Source organism: Seriola lalandi, unplaced genomic scaffold (assembly GCF_002814215.2).
Source record: "Seriola lalandi dorsalis isolate HSWRI2012SDOR001 ecotype SW California unplaced genomic scaffold, Sedor1 jcf7180002054949, whole genome shotgun sequence".
Taxonomy (NCBI): Eukaryota; Metazoa; Chordata; class Actinopteri; order Carangiformes; family Carangidae; genus Seriola; species Seriola lalandi.
In genome coordinates this window covers 63,815-84,597 of record NW_019525500.1, presented here as the reverse complement: position 1 = coordinate 84,597, position 20,783 = coordinate 63,815, and the positions used below count along the sequence as shown (strand labels likewise).

Sequence of the window (20,783 nt, the reverse complement as noted above, 5' to 3'; positions counted from 1 at the left end):
TATATATATATTTTATATATATATATATATTTTATATATATATACACACACATACACACACATATATATATATATATATCATCAGCCTGTGTGTATGTGTGTGTGTGTGTATATATATATATACACACACACAGGTTGATTTACTGACTTAAGCTGAGTAATTACTTTCGTTTTAATGGGTTACAACAAAGCTTAAGCTGGTAGTACCTGTGGCTACACCATAGCTGATGTGTGCCTCTTCAAACATGTCAGCAATACAGTGTCAATAGAGAAATCACATGAAGACCATAAGGTTGCTTGTTTTTTGCGAGAACATTACAACTACATTAAGAAAGTTTAAGAAGGACAACAAAGACATTTCCACTAAAAGTAAACTAATGTCAACACAGGGATCGCCATTAGATAAGACAAAGATGTAATTCCAGTTCTAGTACATATCGCCCACATTTGCTCTGTATCACAAAGTAATATAATTAGAGACTACATGGCTTGATCGTGAATGATACATACGTCCTGCTGTCAGTGGGTGAAAACGATGCTGGACTATAACTCAAAACCTATGCTGAAGCTTATCTACAGTGGGGCTGCTGCTGATAACAAATATAAATCCAGCTTTAATTTCAGTTAACTCTCCTTTACATCACCATTATAATAACTCTCCACATGCTGAAACAAAATGCTTTAATGATGACACTGTGAATACTACATTGTTATAATAATGATACATGAAGCTTTATTTAAATGAGAATGTGTTCAGGCAAAATAAACAGGACGCATAACGCTAACAAAACTCATAAAGAACACTGGTGCGAACCAACTAGCATTATCGCACCAGCAGCTTGCATAAATTGCCTAATTAATAACCAAAGCAATTCAGCAACCCACGAAGGACCCACGAGTACGAGTGCGACTTCTGTTACGAGGATCTTAACATGGGTTCCCTCTGCAGCCACTGTCTGAGGGAAACAGTTTTAAGTTGTCTTAAGCCTTAAGCAAGACTCGCAAGCCTCTCTTTACCACTTCCATAATATTGCAAAAAATTATGCTTTGGCCACAGTAATTGCATTATGCAAATTTCAATAATGCATCAAAGTCTTCTCTATCTGTCCAGATTTTCTAAAATCCAAAGCACCTTCTCCATCCAAAAACCAAGCGCTCAGCTATGAACACAGAGAAATCTTCAAAATAACTTAAATTCCTTTCATGTAGGTTTGTTTGATGTGTAGGTGTTTTTCTTTTTTTCACTTTTTAATGTGCATTAAAAATGCACATCATCTGCCTTTGGAAGAATATTTTGGGGTCTTGCTTATTAATATTAAAGATGCTCTGCCTTGAACTCTGCTTCTCTCTGAGAAGAACGGTTTTCTCTGAGGAGGAGCTGGCCTAAACTCATGGCCCATTAGGGAAATGCTGCTGGGAGCTGATCTGATTGGCCATTATTGAGTCCCACCCAAACTCCACCTGCTAATACCGGATTCCTTCTAGAAGTGTATTCACCCATCAGTTAAAGCTTTATGCTTGAGCCTCTGGTCAACAAACTTGCAAGAGTCATTTGGTGACACACTTGTGAGCTGATGCCCAGAATTTGCTCTTGTGATTGCCTTTGAACCCAGTTTGTAAAAAGTAGAACCCCACACCCTGAGACGCTTGCTCACTAAAATCTGTAACAAAAAAACATTGAAAATAAACTTGTGGCACCCTTTAAGACCTTAATTACACTGTTATAAATAGCTAAGTACGTAAAAAAGTATGTGCATTTTATGCATACAATACATCATCATGGTTACTACTTTGTGTGAAAAGCCTGATGATGCATTTTCCTGTATTTTTCTGCTTTACAAAAATGATTACACACTTTTCGGCTTGCAGATGACAAACACAGTAATGTCTGTATTGGATTCAAACCTGCATTATTGATCTGAATGGATGGGGCGCCACTCACATTGTTCAGCCCTGCAGCACTTGTCTGCAGATTTACAGCTTGGCCCATGGAAAAAGTTGACTCTCGCCCCCCTCACCCCAACCCCTTTGCAGTAATCATACTGGCCAGTGTTTTCCCAAGGTGTTGCCATTTTCCTGTCTAAGGCACTTAGTGCATGACTGATGGGCCATTACACTAAACACGTACACACATAGCTGTTGGCCCTGTTGATGAGAGAGAGAGAGAGAGAGAGGGGTGATTTTTGTCTTTGCTGGTTTGATGTGGCTACACATTTCAAACTCTGTGTCTGTATTTCTTTTTCTGTGGGTCCATGTGTGTTAGCATGTAAGTGTTCAGGGATAGACCAACCATCATTGCTCTTTAATCAAATTATTTAGTCCATCTGTCGAAAGTCATAGAGCAAAACAATGTGACATGTAGAAGTCTGGAACACGTTAGAGTCCGGACGTGGTACTTTATCTCACTGGACAGCATCTCAATGCAAAATCTCCTCCTTGCTGGCAATGATAGTATTGATGCCATGTGCTATTAGCCCACCAGTCAATCTGTCTGTTTCAGTGGCTCCGGTGTTGGCAGCCAATTGTATTTATTATCTCCCTTTAAGTGATTTTCTAGCATCTCTTGCAAAATGCAGATTTTTATGTTGCCTCAGGAGCTCAGTGCAGCTCGGCAAAGTGTTTGTCTTATCTTATTTATGTGTGTTAGAACTCATACTATATTCTCACCTGAGTTGATCAGTAACCATAATCACAGATAAAGGGTTTACCCCACTGTTTTCTGTTGTTTGTGTTGTTGACTATATACTCTCATACAGCCCACATGTTGTCTCTGTATAATTGATGAGTGAGGTAAAGCAGAGGTACGAAAGTCATCCTGGCTCTTGAGAAAGAGCTCTAAAAGCCTTAAAGAGGTGTTTATTGGCCACAGGAAATGGCGGTAGAGAGGGATGGACAGAGCAGGAGAGATGGGGCGATAGATGGATAGAGAGAGAGAGACACTGAAGGAGTGAATTAGTGATTGATTAGGACTGTGAGAGAAATATGATAGTCTATTAGCTCAAAGCAGGCAATGTAAGTATATCATGCACATCATTCTCAGATAATGATGTATCCATCAACATAAAGAGCACACACATCAAGTCAGCTGACCATCTGAGGCTTCGTATCAGTTAATCAGTCACTTTATCAGGATTGGTTTTGAGGTAAACAGGAACAATCCATCATATGTTGGAGTAGATTACGTATCAATGGTAAGAAGGTTTTTAGCTTTACCACCTTTACAGTTACATGTTGGATGTTCCCACTCAGCAAAAAATGAGAAGAGAAGTATTTAAAATTGAATTTTTATTTAAATTTAAAATTTTTTCACAACTGAAAGGTGTAAAACAGTGTGTAGCAAATCTGCAGTTTTTGCTAGAAAGAGAAGTGTTATTTATATTGGTCATTTTAAAATGGAAAACTTGTTGGAGACACATCATTAGCACTCTCAAACATACTGCAAAGTGCGTGTATACAGTACAGTTCAACCTACTCTCCCCGACACACACACCTCCCACCTGCAGAGGGTGGCTCGTTATCCTTCTGCTGCCTAAGAAAACTTTCCACTTTCCCTGTGCCTCATGGGATACCACTGTGCATGTGTAGGCTTCTCTAGTTTCTCTGTCTTTCTTTAGATCTGTTTCTTTTTCTTTGGTGGTGGTGGCAGTGGGCAGCAAATTTAGGTGCATTTGTCTTCAAGCAGAAACTGGATCCATCTCTACCTGTACACGATGAAACTCAATCACACTCTCTGCAACATTACTTCCATAGATCATCTGTTGCCGAGTGGGCAGTCTGTCATAAACCAAAGTAAGAGCTGTATTTTTGTGCCTTCGCACCATAACTGTGAATTTTCACCTCCCACAGTCTTTGCTCAGTCAGAAACTTTACATCATCACCACATAGAAATGGAGCAGTGCAGGAGTTAGAGAGAAGGAGCATTTGCTACGGTTGTACATTTACTTAACAAAATTAAAGCTTGCTGGTGTATCCTTCACCTTTCTCTGTAAACCACAAAGCTGCCATGCCTGTGCTGAACTGATATCATATGGGAATAAATATTGGAGCAACTTGAAGGTTAAAAGCAATGACTCAGAAACATTGACGTGTTGGGACTTGTTTGAAACCCTCAAGGCACCACGACTGATGTGCACTGCTGTCTGTGGTTGATCCTGATCAGCTGTTTCCTGTCACCTTTCATGTAGTAGCAGTTAAGAAAAATCACTCATGTTCATTTCCTAAATTTCAGAACAAGCAGTCCTCAGATGGGTTTATATTTTAATGAATCCTGATAGTAACGCAGGTGATGTCATCAGTGGGAGGGGCTAATGCAAATGTTTACAACTTGGACCACCATTGTCCATGGTAACCAAGAGCTCCTCCTCTGATGCTGGCCAAGCTTGTGGCGGCATCAGCTGCTGTCATGGTGATGCTGCTATGCTGATCACCAAGCAGAGCATGACAAGTGTGGTTTTGTGTGTGTGTGTGTGCGTGTGTGTGTGTGTGTGTGAGATATAGAGAGAGAGAGAAAGAGAGAGAGTTAAGGGAAACAGATTATTGTTTGTATAAACTTAAATTATTAGCATACTTTCTCACTTGCTTGCACACTCACACACTGGCAAACACACATGTGTGTACACTTACACACACACACACTGTATTGTAGCAGTGAGCAGCGCATTAGATTTGTGGTGCTTGAGAGTATGCGAGGTGTTGCGTCACCTTCTGTGTGTGGGATGAAGCTTGCATATCGGCTCTCTCTCTCCCACACACACACACACACACACACACACACACACACACCGACGTCTCCACACAGACTCACTCTCTCCTCCCTCTCCAGCAGTCTCCTACCTCCAGTCTGTTCTCTGCTGATATAATCAACACAGATTAGCTGACCACAAGCAATCACTTAAAATGACCACTTACTAATGAGGCTGAACACAACATAATGACAGCTCCATCTATCCTCCTGTAATTAGTAAAGAATGGTTTGACACTACTGAAGGCTTGACCTATTCACTGCTACACACATAACGACTTCATAACTGGATATAAATGATGATGATGATGATGATGTGAATCAAACCTTTGTGTGTTCATGTCGTTGCTGCTTTAGAGAGTCAGGTTTTTATCTTACAACAACATTGTCTGCCAGTGTGATATCACCAGGTAGAGTGATATTAGTACCTCAGTCACACATGGATGTGTTACTGTATGTGACAGGATCATTACAGTAGAATCGGTAGATTTTAATTGGAAAAGCTATTGTTGTGCAAAGAATACAAGTCAACAGCAGAGTTTGTCGAATGTGTGTGATGCTATCCCTCTTGACCTGTAATTGTTGTGCCTCCTCGTTGGGCAATCAGTATGTTTTACTTGATTAAAATTAAAATTTAATGGAATGAAAATCTTTGGCATCCTATGACACAAAGGGACCTTAGTGTCGCCAGTGGTTCAAGGAGTAAGGAGCCTGTCTGTGCCATGACACCAGGTCTTCACTGTCAGATTTTAAATGTTGCTTTGAATCAACAAAACTGCATTTGGTTTAAAGTAGTTGCTGGTAACTGGAGGCTCAATAAAATACATGTCTGTGGACCTGCACTCAATAGGGAATCAAGTTACAAATGAAATAACTTCTTATCTGACTTTGTTGCTCAGACTTGAGGCTTAGATTTGACTGGGGTGGAACAGTTTTCCATGTTTGCAGGTTAATCTGTCATTTAGAGGTGAAACAGTTTGTAGACTGATTGATTAGTTAATCATCAGAAGATAAAGTCATTTTTCAAACTGAAATGATAAAAAATTTGTTGTTTCCTGCTTCTTAAATGATTTGATGCTTTTTCTTTGTCGTATATCATAATTAACTTAATATCTTTGGGTTTTGGTGTTGTTTGAATAAAGCTAAATATTTTAATATATCACTTTGCATTATTCGCTTCTTAGACAAAACAAGCAATTGGGAAGATAATCAGCAGACGTGAAAGTGAAAATAAAGTTGCAGCCTTTCTGTCATTATCAGTGTCATATCGCTGTATTGCCTGTGTTTTTCTGTGATCCGAGCCTGTGAACAACCTATTGTTATATTGTTATAAATTACAGAAAGGATGGAGGACTAATGAAGAACTACTGTACTTGGCAAACAGACACTGCAGTTTTGGAAGTTAGCCTGTGAAGTTTTAAATCATGTTTGTGATGTGTTGCAGCGGTGGCTGCAGCTCCTTCATCTCTGCCAGCAATGGCATCTCAAGACTCTGCAAACAGTTTCTAATTAAGTCTGGTGGAAGAGATCTCAATGCTGCCAGACACAGTAGACACCTAGATAGAGAGGGAAAGAGACAGAGAGGCAAACTCATCTGTAACAGACACTGAGACCATATCCTTAACAGAGCATAGCATTACAGCAGAATTACTTCACTCTGATTCTTTGGAACACAGTTGGAGTAAGGCACAGCCGGTCTTCCCAACAGAGGACAAGCTAGGGTTTCGGCAGAAAGAGCGAGAGAAAGAGGGTGACGCGGATAGATGGGAAAAGAGAGAGTATGGTAGCCTGAACACCATGTCCAATGAGCCACTCAGTTAGTGTTGATCTGTGTGTCCTGACCTGAAGAAGTGATCTTACCCAACAGCCCCACAAGTAGGATCACTTCCAGAGGTCAACAGTTAGTATGAGAGGAGGTTCACCTGAGATCTGCTCGACAGAGCGTAGAAGACTCAGCTCCACCTCTGCTGACCCCACTACTAACTCTCAGATCCAGTTACAGCATGTAATAGCCCTGCTTATGGTATTTGGAATAATGAGTGAGGTTGTTGGGTTGCACTTCATTGCATAGTATAGCAAACATATGCTACTTTCAGAGAAGTCTTCCTTGTTTTTAGTCTGTGCTACACAGCTAAAACTACATCTCTCCACAACTCAAAGTATCACAAATTTTGTCATGAGCTTTGGCAGAAAAATTGTCCTTGAGCACAACATACATATTGGGGATAAAAACATTTCATAATGAATATGTTGTAATTGAAATGGTTGATCTTGTTATTTGTCTCTTGTGCTTTCAGACAAACTTCTTGCACAGGATGAAAAATCTTTACTGAATAAACCCAAAAATCCCACTTACTCACTAAATTTACAACACGTTGGACCTCAGACCTTGATTGGGTAAAATAATTCATCAGGAATTTATTTAAGTACAGTGATCGTACTGTGCAGGACTATTTGTCATAATGTGCAGTAAAAACCTCCTAGTGATTCTGAATCTCTTAAGTTTGCTTACTGAAAAGGCAAACACTCAACAGATGTCTTATTCTGCTCTAATGGAAGTTGAAAAGACTTTTGCAGTTACTAGAAAGCACAGGCTTTGTACACAGCGGGCTCATCAATCCACTTTAAGGTCAATTGTACTGTGCAGTTTGTGGGACAGGTTGGTCTTGGGAGTCCTCAAGAACCCTTTGTTCTTATTTAGTTGGACAGATTGTATGTAGTTACACCTTTTTCTACAAGAACCACGATCCCACCATTTGCCTCCACTGAGATACTGTGGATTCAGTGTCCCCTGTTTTAGTGATAGACTTCTGGACATGCGTAGGAATTCTTTTCTGACAACAAGAAGTGACAAATGAACTCATAATCAATTTAAATATTGTTTTGAATGTTTGTGACTCTGCAAACATTAGCTCGAGCAAAGTGACTGACACACACATTCCTTGGGTTTTGTGGCTGTTTGCAACATCCCAAAGGCTGTCTCCAACAAGACAAGCTGAGTATCCACCACCTTTTCTGCATGAAAATGCAAAGACTCTATAGAAATTTAAAATTTGTGGCTGGTGAAGAAGTCTGGCAGGATTTGGTGGAAACCAGACCACTGCTAAAAAATAATCCAGACACAGGAATCCAAGGGAAGTCAGATTTTTCCTGTCTCTGTTGGATTCTTAATTGTTGGCAATTGTCGGTTAACACATCAGCTATAACAGCTTGATACAGTGATGGCACTTCAGTGGTGTTTTCTGTGTTTTGTTTTGGATTAGACATGTTTTTCCTCACATTAAATCATCCTGCTCCTGATGTAAACATATTTTATGAATTAGTGCTGCTTTAATTTAAACACAAATGGTCCAAATTGACATTATTTTCATTCCTTTTTGGCAATACAAGTTAAGTTGTGTAACAGTGCTTCCTTTCACACCACACCATTACCCCCCCCCCAAAAAAAAAAAAAAAAAAAGCAAATCCCAGCTCTGATGATGGCAGACTCTCTAAATGAATACTGATTATTCTGCCATGTTGTGTGTGGCTGCTGGTGTGATGTATGATAATGAAGATCTCAGGTTGTGACCTCACATGTCACACACTTCACCCACCGGATCCATGGCGACCACAGCTCCGCCGTGTCGAGATGCAGTCTCTTCCATATCTTTTACCTTCGCATGATGTTAATGTAGCCGCAGCCGTCACACAGTTATTCCACAGAAAATTAAATGGCAGTTATTTTGAAAAAATCATTTGAAACATTTTTTCATACCACAAATGCCAATTATTCACCAATTCCAGCTTCTAAAAAGTGAGGATTCAATGCTTTTTGTTGACATACTGTATGTGATAGAGAACTGTTTCACCTTTAGTCTCCAGTCAGTGCTCTCTCAGTCTGTGGAGTCTGAGGCCCCCCTGCTGGTGACATTTCATATCACAACCCTGTCTCCCTGCAGACAGAGGAGTTGGAAAATCCTGATATATTGATTTTTTGTTGGATGTTTTACACAAGTCTTTCTGGCAAATCACTAGAGCCCCCGCCCAAGATGTTATTTCCGTGTTACGTGTCTGCTTTCCCTTTTGTAGATTTGATCCTCTTATATTCTGCTCAGCAAAGACAGACATGACTTTTTGAGTTAAAATGCTGAGGCGGTTAGAGATAAGAAGGAAGGAGGAAAGAATGGGAGCGCTAACAAAGAGGTGGCAAGTGTTCAGAGGATTTGACACTGGACACAGGTAATGGAGTGATGGGAATCGCATTACGCGCTCAGGCAACAGCATGAGAGCGGTGGTTGCTCTTTTGGCGGCTAAATTTGATCAGCAGCTAACTACACTCTGAGACAGAATGACTAGTCGTAGAAGAGTAGTATGTGTGCCTGTTGACTAGACTAATTAATATATCAATTGCACTAATTAAGAGGAGTAGAAAAGGTTTTACGCTCAATGGATTTTTTTTTTTTTTTCCTGGATTTTTAAACTTCTATTCGTCAGTCTGACATAGAATATAATATATGGGGGTTCATTTCAGCTGATTGTTTAACAGAACTGAACTAATTGATGTGTTTATTAATGTGTTATTTAATAATAATTTTCAGAGCTGTGTCAAAAGGGAGTGGGGGTAGAAGAATAAGCAGATTTGATTTATTATGGTGTGGGCATGCTGACATACATGACAACATTTGAGGGCCTAGTTTCCAGGTCGTCACTTGTGTTGTGTGAAGGTATTAATCATGCCAGTCATTATAAATGAGTTAAACATATAGTAGTTATTTATATAGTAGTTATTCTGCCAGATTAAACTGGAGTATTTGAAACAACTACCCTAAAACTCAAACCCTGAGCCGAGTCCTCCAGGGCAGCTTTGTTCATTTTAGATGCCTCATTCCCTATCCTCATTTCTATCTCTTGTCTTCAACCACCCTCCGCCCCATCCCTGCATCTTCATTTCTCAGCAGCCCCCACCCCTGTCTACCCCACCCTCTAGCACTGTATTAATGCTGGCTTGATTTAGCACTGTGATGCTAACAGCCCATTCTCCTTGCTCATCCTCTCCTGACTGAGCGGTTAGCCTGCAGCGCTAGCAGCACTTTACACAGGGAACACACACACATACCCGCTAACACACTGGGCGGCTATAACAGGCTTTCTCTCAACCACCCTCACCCTCTCCTCATGTCTTTGTGTTCTTCACATCGGGTGCTGCTTTTTAATGTGGCTCCTCTGTCTCTCTATCTGCCTCCCTCACTCCCTCTTATCAGGTTGGTTTGGGGCGAGTTGTGGCATATATTAGCTGACATTATAAAGATGTGGACCTACTAGCCATAACTAGATAGGTGTTTGTGTGTGTGTGTGTTTGTGTGTGTGTGTGTGTGTGTGTGTGTGTGTGTGTGTGTGTGTGTGTGTGTGTGTGTTTGTTTGTGTGTGTGCGTCTTTCCAGCTCAATGTACAAAGCAGTGGCAGCTCCTGTTCTTTCCTAAATACCAGCTGTAGGGCGCCAGAAGCTATAATTAATCTGATATGAAAAATATTGTCTGTTTCCTGGTTATTGTGTGTTTTTGTCATTTTTCTATATCTAATTAAAGTAAATGTAAACTGAATAACCAAGTGTTTTGGAGTATGGTGTGATGGGACTATTATAATGTCACAAATTAGCTCATGACTGTATTGTATCATAGAACTGGTTACCCTACCAAGAAAACCTTTGCTAATGAGAAACACAAGTATTAACATATTTTCTATAAAGAACTTATCATTTATTTCCGATTACACCTTTGGATGAAGATATGATGATGAAAAAGGTTTCAACTCTTGAGATGTGAAGCAATTGATAAATTAGTCGATCACCTGAAAATCAATCTGCAACCACTAAAATAATCAATGACTCATTCAAGTTATTCTTTTTCTAGGAAAAATGCCAAAAAATGATCAGGTAAAATAATTAAAATCATCTGTGTGGGTTTATAGATGTACAGGGTCTTTAATGAAAGAAGTTTGTATGACTAGAAACTGTATGAAATTAATGAAATTCAAAATTGAAGTTTGAAATTTACATTCAATTCATGGCTTAGTTTATCACGGAATACACAAAAAAAGATTTCAAAGAATCAGAGCAAACACTTGGTAATGACTTTTGGCACCATTTTGAAGACACAAAACACAATTCATTTGGGGTTGAGGTTCGACACCCAGTCAACCACAACATGGTAGGAAGCGTCCGCTCAGACCAACTTTTCTTATAGTAAATTGTAAAACCCATTTTCCTACATAACTGGATTCCAGTTTCAACATTTCAGCAGATGTGCATTGTTTACCAGACTGGATTGTTTACTGCAACCAAGCCGTGTCTCTCATAGTTCAGGACTCGCATGAATTTGCATCTTCCCGGTCATCATGAGATCTAGACAACACTTGCAGCCTTGCCTCTGTTGGCTTGCATGTACAGTACATGATAGAGACTGGAGACATATAATGGGTAAATACATCCGGGTGTGCGCGCACACACACACACACACACACACACACACACACACACACACACCACACACACACACACAGATACGTTCTCAAAAGGAAGTAGGCCAACGCATAGAGACACACACACAAACTCACAGCAGGCATTTCATAGACTTTATTTCAGCTGACCCGGCCTGCCTTGTGATGCTTTAAAGGAACAAGACAAAGGTTGATGGAAGGGACTTGCCTCCACCAATCACAGCTCTCCACTCATTGTGCGCACACACACACACACACACACATATACACACACACACACACACACACACTTACACACACACACACACACACACACACATACACACATACACACACTGACTGAGCTCTGAGCGTTGTATCACTGTCCCTGGTTGCCTATCGATTAGTCATGCCTGGCTGCTGTCATGTGCAGGAGTCCAGGGAAGTCCCTAATTGGTTGGTCCGGGAAAGAGCGAGAGAGAGGGAGAGTTGGAAGGGGAGAGAGAGAGAGAGAGATAGAGAGAGAGAGGGACAGACACTGAGAGAGGGAGGCAGCATAGAAAGATGGGAGAGGCGGAGAAAGAGAATTGTGGATCGAGATTTGGCCTAATATTAAATCAACAGAAAGACTAAACCAGACAACATGAAAAAAGAAAGACTAATGTAACTCTGACTGTCACGTTCTCTGAGTCTTTAACAGAAAAGTCAAACCTAGGAATCTTATCTGAGCTCAGTTACTGTTTTACCTTCTACTTTTTCTTTGGGAACACATGAATCAAACTGCATCGTTTACAGAGCGACTAACACTTCAGCTTCAAAGCCAGAGTGCGCAGCAACATAGGTGGATAATATGAATTACTCCAAGTGACTGACCATTGCAGTGGAGCATAATCGTGGAATGAGAAAGAGAAATCTTCCAGTGGTGCATGAACCGACTCGCATCCTCTCCAGAGACACCCTACGAGAAGCCAGGGCTGGAAGGAGGCTCAACCTGTCCCTTTTGTCCTACTACTGACCCTGTAACCCTGGGAGCCGGTGAGAGGGACAGGGTGCTCCTGAGGGGAGAACACACAGACGAGTGTTCAAAATCGCATGAAAGGAGGATGCTTTGCTTTTCAGGACTGGCGGATAGTCTAATCCATAATGGAGAAGACATGGAAACAATGCCAATAAAGGAAGGATTGTTTTTTAATTTTCTGATTGTCCAGTTATCTTAAGACACTGAGAGACACTGACAACGGCAAAGAGAGAGTGGAAGGGCAGGAATACCAACTTTGTACGGACACAAAGAAGGATTGGTGGTTCTGTAGAGGCGTGACCTACATTATTCGGACACAAGTGATTCTGAGGATCTACTCCCTTTTGGCATCTAAAGGACACAATGTGGTGAGAGTAAGATAAGAAGATAAGAGAAGACAGGAGGATATCTTGTTGACTTTTTATAAATCTTTGTAGTTATGACAACTTATTTCCACAGCCATGACTTCTGTTGTAGCCCCAAGAAGCCCAGCAGTGGCGCCGCAAAGGGCAAATCCGGCAAAGGAAAGGCCAAATCGGGCAAGAGCCTCTCTCACTCGAAGCATAACCAGAATTTACTGCAAATACAGACACCGAATCATCAAATGCAACATTCGCCGCTGCACTCACCAAAGCACCATCCCCATTCGCCGAAACACGGCTGCCATTCACCCAAAAATCTGCTTCTTTCTCCATCTCCGAGCTACTACCACATAGCACCAACGTCTCCAAGTCATCAGCTAGCTCCGCCGTCTCCGACGTACCAGCTGGCTCCACAATCGCCAAATCACCTACTGCACTCGCCGAGCCACCACCAGCTTCACCTGTCGCCAAGTCATCATCAGCTGCAGCATCATCCTCAAAACCAGCCGCAGGGCCATCCTCAAGCTTCACCCAGTCACCTGCTCTCTTCGCAGTCCACGCATCAACTCTACCACCATCAACAGCAGCAGATGCAGCTCCATTCGCCCACTCACCACTCGTTGTTCCAGCAGTATCAGCACCATCACCACCACTACCCTCCTACTCTTCCTCATGCCTCCCAGTCGCTGTCTATCCACCCTTTTCACTCACCACAGCTCCCCCTGTGTTCAGGGTTAGGCGGATATGGGTGGAGCACACTGCCAACCACCCTGGTCACCAGGGGCACCCGAGGGAAGTTCCCCAACCTGAGGGACAGCGTGAAGAAGAGTCCCACGAAGAGCAAAGCCAAGTGCAAGGCTGTGAGCAGGCCGTGGCCCAATGACACGTATATCTGGACAGCACACTCAGTGGAAACTTCCCCCCATGTGCCGCTCATACACAACTTTCCACAAATACAGGCCCATGTGCAGGTAGGTTTGATGGCTGGATAGTAGATGGGTGGTTGTATACAGTAGTAGTAGTAGTGCGCTTCAGGCCACTGATCCTAGGAGAGGACAGCACATGTGCATTTGGCGAATTACTTCCCCTCCACCTGTGATACAAAAGGAGACTCTATTCTGTTACAGAGCACAAGCTGTGATAAAAAAAAATACATGCAATTGGACTAAAACTTCCTCCTCTCCTCCAGTGTTTGCTCAGAGTATGTATACTTTAAAAGCCAGTTTTGGTCATGCACCTTTGTCAGGTATTAAAAGAGATGCTTGACCAACAGCCATACGTCTGTCTTAAAGGTGTGTATGTGGCGAAACTTCCACTCTGCACAAGGACAAGGAGTTCCACACAGTTTTCATTTGGATTTATGATATTGTTTTCTGACACTTACATCCATTAGTGCCGCACACAGACATCCCGCAACTCGGTTATTCAACCACTTCAAGATGGTAATAAACCCTGTTAATCATCAGCTGATGGTAATTGTGAACATATGAAGTAAAAAGCACAATTTTCTTACAGTGCTTTTATTTTTCTTACATCTTAACTCACTTTATCTTATTTACCAGTAAAATTGAAAAAAATTATTGGGCAAAACAAGAGATAGACTTCATATTCTTTAAATAACTTTGTGTTTGTTTGTTTTCGACAGTCATATTATCTGAATAGAAGTTAAAATTTCAAACGAAGTATGAATGACTCTATCAGGAAACAGCACAGGTTACGCAGTCAAAATTGATTGCGTGTTCCATTAACGTTCAAAGTACTCCTGGAATCAATACATGACGAGATATATTAGATACTAAATGAATGATGGGACAAAGAGAGAAGGGAACAAATGTAACACACAATAATCACCCTGTGATGGCGAGTCTGCATAGTACACTCGCTGCTGTAATCTGACCACGGAGGGGCAGGCATTTCAGAAGTGGAAGGTCACTACTGTAATGTTGCCATTATCCTCGTCAAACTGCCCTTTTAAGTGAAGCACTGACAGCCTCAAGTGCTCCAGTGCTTTCTCCACTAAACCTGAGCCCTGAGCTGTCAACATATTCATAATGTGTGCGGGATGTGACTGTTACTTTCTTCTCTCTGAGGGGATGCTGAAAGTAATTCTGGGAAATATAGAAAACTAACAGACCAAGCAGATTGTGGCTAAATGAAGGGTTTACCAAAAATAACTCATCAGAAAAACAAAGCCCACAGTTCATTGAACATTACAGAAAGATGATAATAGCAGTGTAAGAATGGTTATGGTCAATTTCATCCTTCTAATGGTATAATCAAAAGAGCATAGCCGTCCATGTGTAACAGGATGTGTGTGTTGTGTAAACTGTACTGTAGTGATTTAGCAGCATGCCAGCTGTGTGTTAGCTGTTGTTAGGGTCGTTTTTTTCTCTGTACATCTGCTGTGGACGCAGAGATCAGAGATAGCAGGTAGTGATAGTCTGATTAGCGTGATTAGCACGGCCATTCTAGTTTGATTAGCGTCACACTTCATCTGATTAGCTCATTAGTCAGATGGAATTTCATTACACTTTATGAAGATGGAGTCGTAGCGATATTAGGTGGGGAGCATTTGTGTGTGTGAGTGTGTGCGTCAGTCTTCACCACTTTACAATGGCTCTTATGGGTCTTCTGTTCTATAAATAAAATGTAAAGTAGCAGACTGTGAAGCAAATGAGGTCAGATGGTACAGAAACAAACCTTTGAATGAAGCTTCCAGATGTTCTACCTGCATGCAATCAATCATCGCTGTGTCTGATTTTGTTTGTGACTCTTCCCATTTTTCCTTTAGGCTTTAATTGTGTTTATTATATATATGAGTGTGCACATAATATGGCACACTGCACTGATTGATAATTTAACTAATTGCTGCTGTGCATCATTACACATTGTGGAATTCTTGATAATTGATAATTGAAGCCTAATTATGATGATGGTGTAGTAGCTGAAAACAGCACACTGCACTGATGGATGATCATTTCCCAAACACTATACACACACACACACACACACACACACACACACACACACACACACACCTACTTCAACAAGCCTCAGTAAGCAACCATCCTGAACACTGTAGCATGAGAACTGTGGCTAAAGCACTTGTCTGTCTCATTGTCTGATCAGTTTGGATCTCTTTCTAAGCTGCGCTGTGCTGGACTGAACCAGGCCATAATGCCACGATAACACAGCTGGTGTAACAGCAATTACATAACAACTGACAATCACTTGCACAGAGGAACAAAACACTGTCTGGATATGGATGTTGTGTGTGTGTGTGCTTGTTTGTATATATTTGCACGTTTGGTCTTTTGGCCTTTTCATGTAACACAACCTCTCACACACACACACACATATTGATGTTACATAAGCATGCAGTCCGACATGGCGTGTCAATGGAATCACCAGCTGACCGACCAACTGGATTTGTCGCTCTGTGAATGACACACACAGACACACACAGACGTTTAACCGCTGTTCATACTGCTGTTACATTGATGAAGGAGTCAGATAGGGTTGAGGCAAGGCGACGGACTGGTAAGTGTGAGGTAATGACAGACAAATTGAATTCATACATGTGGTTACACTGACATCAGCTGAGATGACTCAGTCAGTGTCGCTTTTTTAGACAAACCAAAGAATTATTGATACGTGAAGATGTTCTGCATAAAAGGAACCGGTGTCAGAGGCTATAGACTCCTACAGTAAATGCAGTCAGTGCATCTAATGTTGTTTCCCCTCCAAACTAAATTTGTGTTGACTAAATATCTATTAACAGAGTGGATACTTGACTGGTTATCTTTGCAAAATATGAGGAGACATAGCTCATCTAAATTTTTAGATGACAAACACAGTTTAGATCAGAACCTTGTGCTCTCTTCTATAAAATAGTGTTTTCATTCACATAAACACACACTGACACACACACACGCACACGCACACACACACACACACACACACACACGGACTAACAGCTGCAACTGTCAGCATGTCCTTACTGTACTGTATCCCTTTCATCTCTTTCATTCACTCTTTCTAAGCCTTCCTCCACGTCTGTTCTCACACTGTCGATTTTTGTTCTCTTTTTACTTGCATCTGTGTTTTTTTTTTTTTGGTGGGGGGGTGCATCTGTCTGCGCCCTCTGCTCCTTGTTGCTGTTGTTGATCTGGCAGATTTGACTCCTCCTACCATACCTATAATCCCTCTGATCCCCCACTCACCCCCCCTCCTCCTCTCTCTGTTCCCGTGTGGGATCAGGCATCCAGTCAGTTTGACTGACAGACAGTTGGACATGTGGTGGAGAGAGAGAGAGACATGGAGTGAGATAATATATGTGTGTGTGAGAGAGAGAGAGAAGATAAAAGAGTGGAAAGGGGGGTGAGAGAGGTTGAGATTAGTGCAGAGGGATAGATGCTATTGCTGCTCTGTTGCGCGCTGATGCTGCGAGGTCAGGATGGACTGTCCATTTGGTCGGCTAGCTTGTTTGACGTTTGTGTAGTTGGTTGGTTTGTGAACTTTTTTTTGGCTACAGAACAAAAACTGGACCTTCAGATTATCTGTTACTGGTTTGTTGACCAGAAATGCAGATGTTGGACGGGCGAGCGCTAAATATTTTCTGTGGAGGAAGTTAGAGGAGACACGGGGGGAAGCAGGAGGTAAATGGGTAGAATGATAAGATGGGAGGCTAATGCTTACCTTGGAAATAAAGGGAGAAAAAGACACCCCGTGGCTGTTTATTGGCTAGTGTGAGGTTTGTCATTTTGCTGTGCTTGCGTAGGAAGCAAGAGGGAAGATAATGTCAGTAATCTGCTGCTGCTCTCACCCCTAGCTCTTTTAGCAGTGATCTGTCCAGGACTGGACTCCAGAAGGAGGCCGGGGAGGAAAAGGAGGCTGAGCTTAGAGCAGAAGCACCTGAGGGAAAAGAAGAGGAGGGAGGAGACACTTGTGTTAGACAGGAGACAGCACATTGCATTTTGGATTTATAAAGACACTGAATGTGGCACAGTCAGGCCAGTGTGGTAAAATATGGTGTCAATAATGTCATACAGAATATCCTGCCGGCTATAAGAGTACAATCTAAATGTTCAGGGTATTGTGATGTAGTACTTTGAGGTGCAGTACTGAATTGAGTCCTGTATGTCACAGTAGCAGAGCTTTACAGTTAAAGTGTAGTACATTAGTACTGTCCAGTATAAGGGTTGTGCAGTATGTCATGCGGTGTATGCAGTCGCTCCATGGTGGTAATCTGTAGCAGAGGTTCTCAACATGCTGTACCAAAACATGAGACGAGTAAGTCATTATCACTGCTCTCTGCCTGTGTGTGTGTGTGTGTGTGTGTGTGTGTGTGTGTGTGTGTGTGTGTGTGGTGAAATACTGTATGTCTTTGTTTTCATGATAATATCCTTCAAATTAAAAATGACTGGTAATGCTTCTGTTCTCTCTTGCAGGCCAACCCCCCCCCAGTGGTGGTCAACACAGACAGCGTCGACACCCCCCCATATGTGAGTACTGGCTCTAATAGAGTATATCAATATCAAATTTAAACCTCTACCCAACTGTGGACTTTGCACCTGCTCTCTGCTCATACTGTAAAATCTCTATGGCCAGTTGTGGAGATGACACTTTGGTCAAAGTCAAGTGAGGTTAAATCACATAGATTTAAGATAAAGACTAAATGACATGACATTTTTATGCAGCTACAACAGTGAGGACAACCTTAATTTGAACATACCACCTTAAGGCTGAACTAATTTGCTGCGGTTATAAGGAAATGTCCTTTTCATTATATATCAACAGGATGATGTTTTTGTTTACATGATTTTATTCCCTTGGGATTGGAAAGTTTGAATATAAAGGATTTCTTTCACAGTATAATCAATATATTTCTAATCTCAAGATTCTGTATGAAATTTAAGTGATATCTACAATAATTGTGGAACTTTTTGAATATTTACATCAAATCGTTTTCTCTATAAACAATTCCAGTCACAAAAATAAAATCTAATATCAAGGGTTATTTTACTTGCAACACTTTTTGGAGCTACTGGAAATGTGCAGTAATTTGAATATTTCTCCCCAATAAATATGCAGAATAATGTAACATGTAACATGTAACATCCTGGTTTTAGTCAAAAAGCTCAGTCCTAAATTAGATGGATCCAGATGTCATTTTACTGGTTTGCCAGCTGCCACAGAGACTCTGTGTCTGTTGTTGTTAGATAAGTTTATTATGTAATTACTGTGGAATTACTCCCCGCTGAACTGCCTGGAATAAAACACAGAGTAAAAGATTTTTCTCACACATATTTCACTGATACGACTGATGCGACACATTGACTGTTACTCTCGTCCAAAGAAATGTGATTAACGCCTGTAACAAATACAAAGAAATAAACTTTTACTTTCATTGTTGATGACTCTTTGAAAGACAATATCAGGCAAGGGTCAATCAAGTTTTTCAATAGGAAAAAGTTAAACATAATGGCAGATGCATGATGCCGTTTCTGCCTACTGTGCCCATAGGAAGCACTGGCTATAACTTTGATAATCTTAAAACTCTATTATAAATATACAGTTACAGTACAACCAATAATTTGAATTAATTGATGAAATATTCCAAGACATTTTATGTTTACAGTGAATTATAGACAGCCTTAAACTACGAACCAATCCACTGTAAATATGTCCTTAAATGTGTGTGTACGGTAAGTATCAGTGGACAGTACGTGGTGTCTGATGGAAGACTGTGCCCTCTGTTTGAAACGACCGGAATTCAAAATCTAAACTAATCTGACTGCACAGAGACACAGATTACAGCCAAGGGGATTACATGGGCCATTGGGATGCCACTCGAGCACTGTGTTTTTGTGTGTATGTGTTTGCATTTGTGTGTGTGTGTGTGTGTGTGTGTGTGTGTGTGTTTGCGTGCATGCCTGCCTGCAGCAGTTATAGCAGAAACAAAACACTCATCTCCCAGTATATACCAAGCAGAACACAAAATACATAGTAGTCTGTTCAGATTAGATTTAATTCTGTGTGCTTTTTTCATTCAGTCAGAAAATGTAGACGTTAATATGTTTTATAGTGCGTACAGTCCTGGCCGAGCAGTGTGATTGGCTCACGGGCAACAACTCATCAAGGATGATCTTAAATATGACATCAGAGGTACATCGTCATTAAGCACGCATTACCAGTTTAATCTGTGGGATTCATGCGTCATTCATAAATTATCAAATGCCTGAATTCACTTTTGTATTTTGATACTTGTTGTATAATGTTTTACCAGATTAGTGAATTAACGATCAGTTAATCAGCTCACACATTGTATTAGAACTGGAAGAGAAACTCCTGAAGGCTGGTAGGTATTCAGAAATATCACATTGACTGGTACAGTGTTCAGTGCATACAGTAAGATGACAGTGAGAAATTGGATAAACCTGTGATAAACAAGAAAGTCTGATGCAACATGGGAGGACGTAGTACCTGCCAAAACCAGCTATTGTGTCAAAGAGCATCATTTAACTAATCAACTAATCGTTACAGCTCCGCATTTTTAGTTTTACTGTAAAATCTAAACAAACAGCCTCTAGTGTTTCCTTTAATTTACAAAATTCTCTCTCTGTAACAGGTGAATGGAACAGAAGCAGACTATGAGTATGAGGAAATCACACTGGAGCGGGTAAGAACTCGCATACAGTGACAGAACACCATCAACCTGCGTGCGTATTACACACTCTGTAAATGTACTCCGTCACATCAGTCTCTCAGTGACAGAACCTCCATCTGCTCAGACTGACCTCTGTCCTCCCTGAACTCTCCTCCATAATCACGCCAAAAACATCATCAACTCATTTTGCACGTCTGTCTCTTTTAAACTAGGAGAAATAGGAACCTGTGACAGAAACATGCAAACGAGAAAAGGTGCAAAAAGACCCTAAATATTTCCTGTAAAGGGATTCTAACTGGTTGAAATAGCCCATTGCATTTTGAAACTGGCCATTTGATTCACATGCTGTATGTGAATAAGCATTTGCAGTGTTTAGAAAATGCACAAGCTTGCAAAGTGTGCTATTATTTATTGTATGTCCTAAATCTAATAAAATAAAACATATTTTACAAAGTAAAATGTTAAAAAGTCAGCTTTAAAGTTGCTGGCAGTTCTCATCTCCTGCACGCTTCAAAATAAAGCAATTATTTGGGTTGT

The 20,783-nt window shown here is 41.0% G+C and overlaps 1 protein-coding gene across 3 annotated transcripts in view; it reads left to right on the top strand.

The window, feature by feature from the left end:
• LOC111645407 (disks large homolog 4-like) overlaps positions 1–20,783 on the top strand; it is a 108,243-nt gene that overhangs the window by 42,473 nt on the left and 44,987 nt on the right. For all 3 annotated transcript variants that reach the window (XM_087170468.1, XM_087170467.1, XM_087170469.1), the window contains 2 exons: positions 18,028–18,081; positions 20,208–20,258. In XM_087170468.1, coding sequence (XP_087026594.1) covers positions 18,028–18,081; positions 20,208–20,258 — 105 coding nt within the window. The remainder of the gene's footprint in view (positions 1–18,027; positions 18,082–20,207; positions 20,259–20,783) is intronic.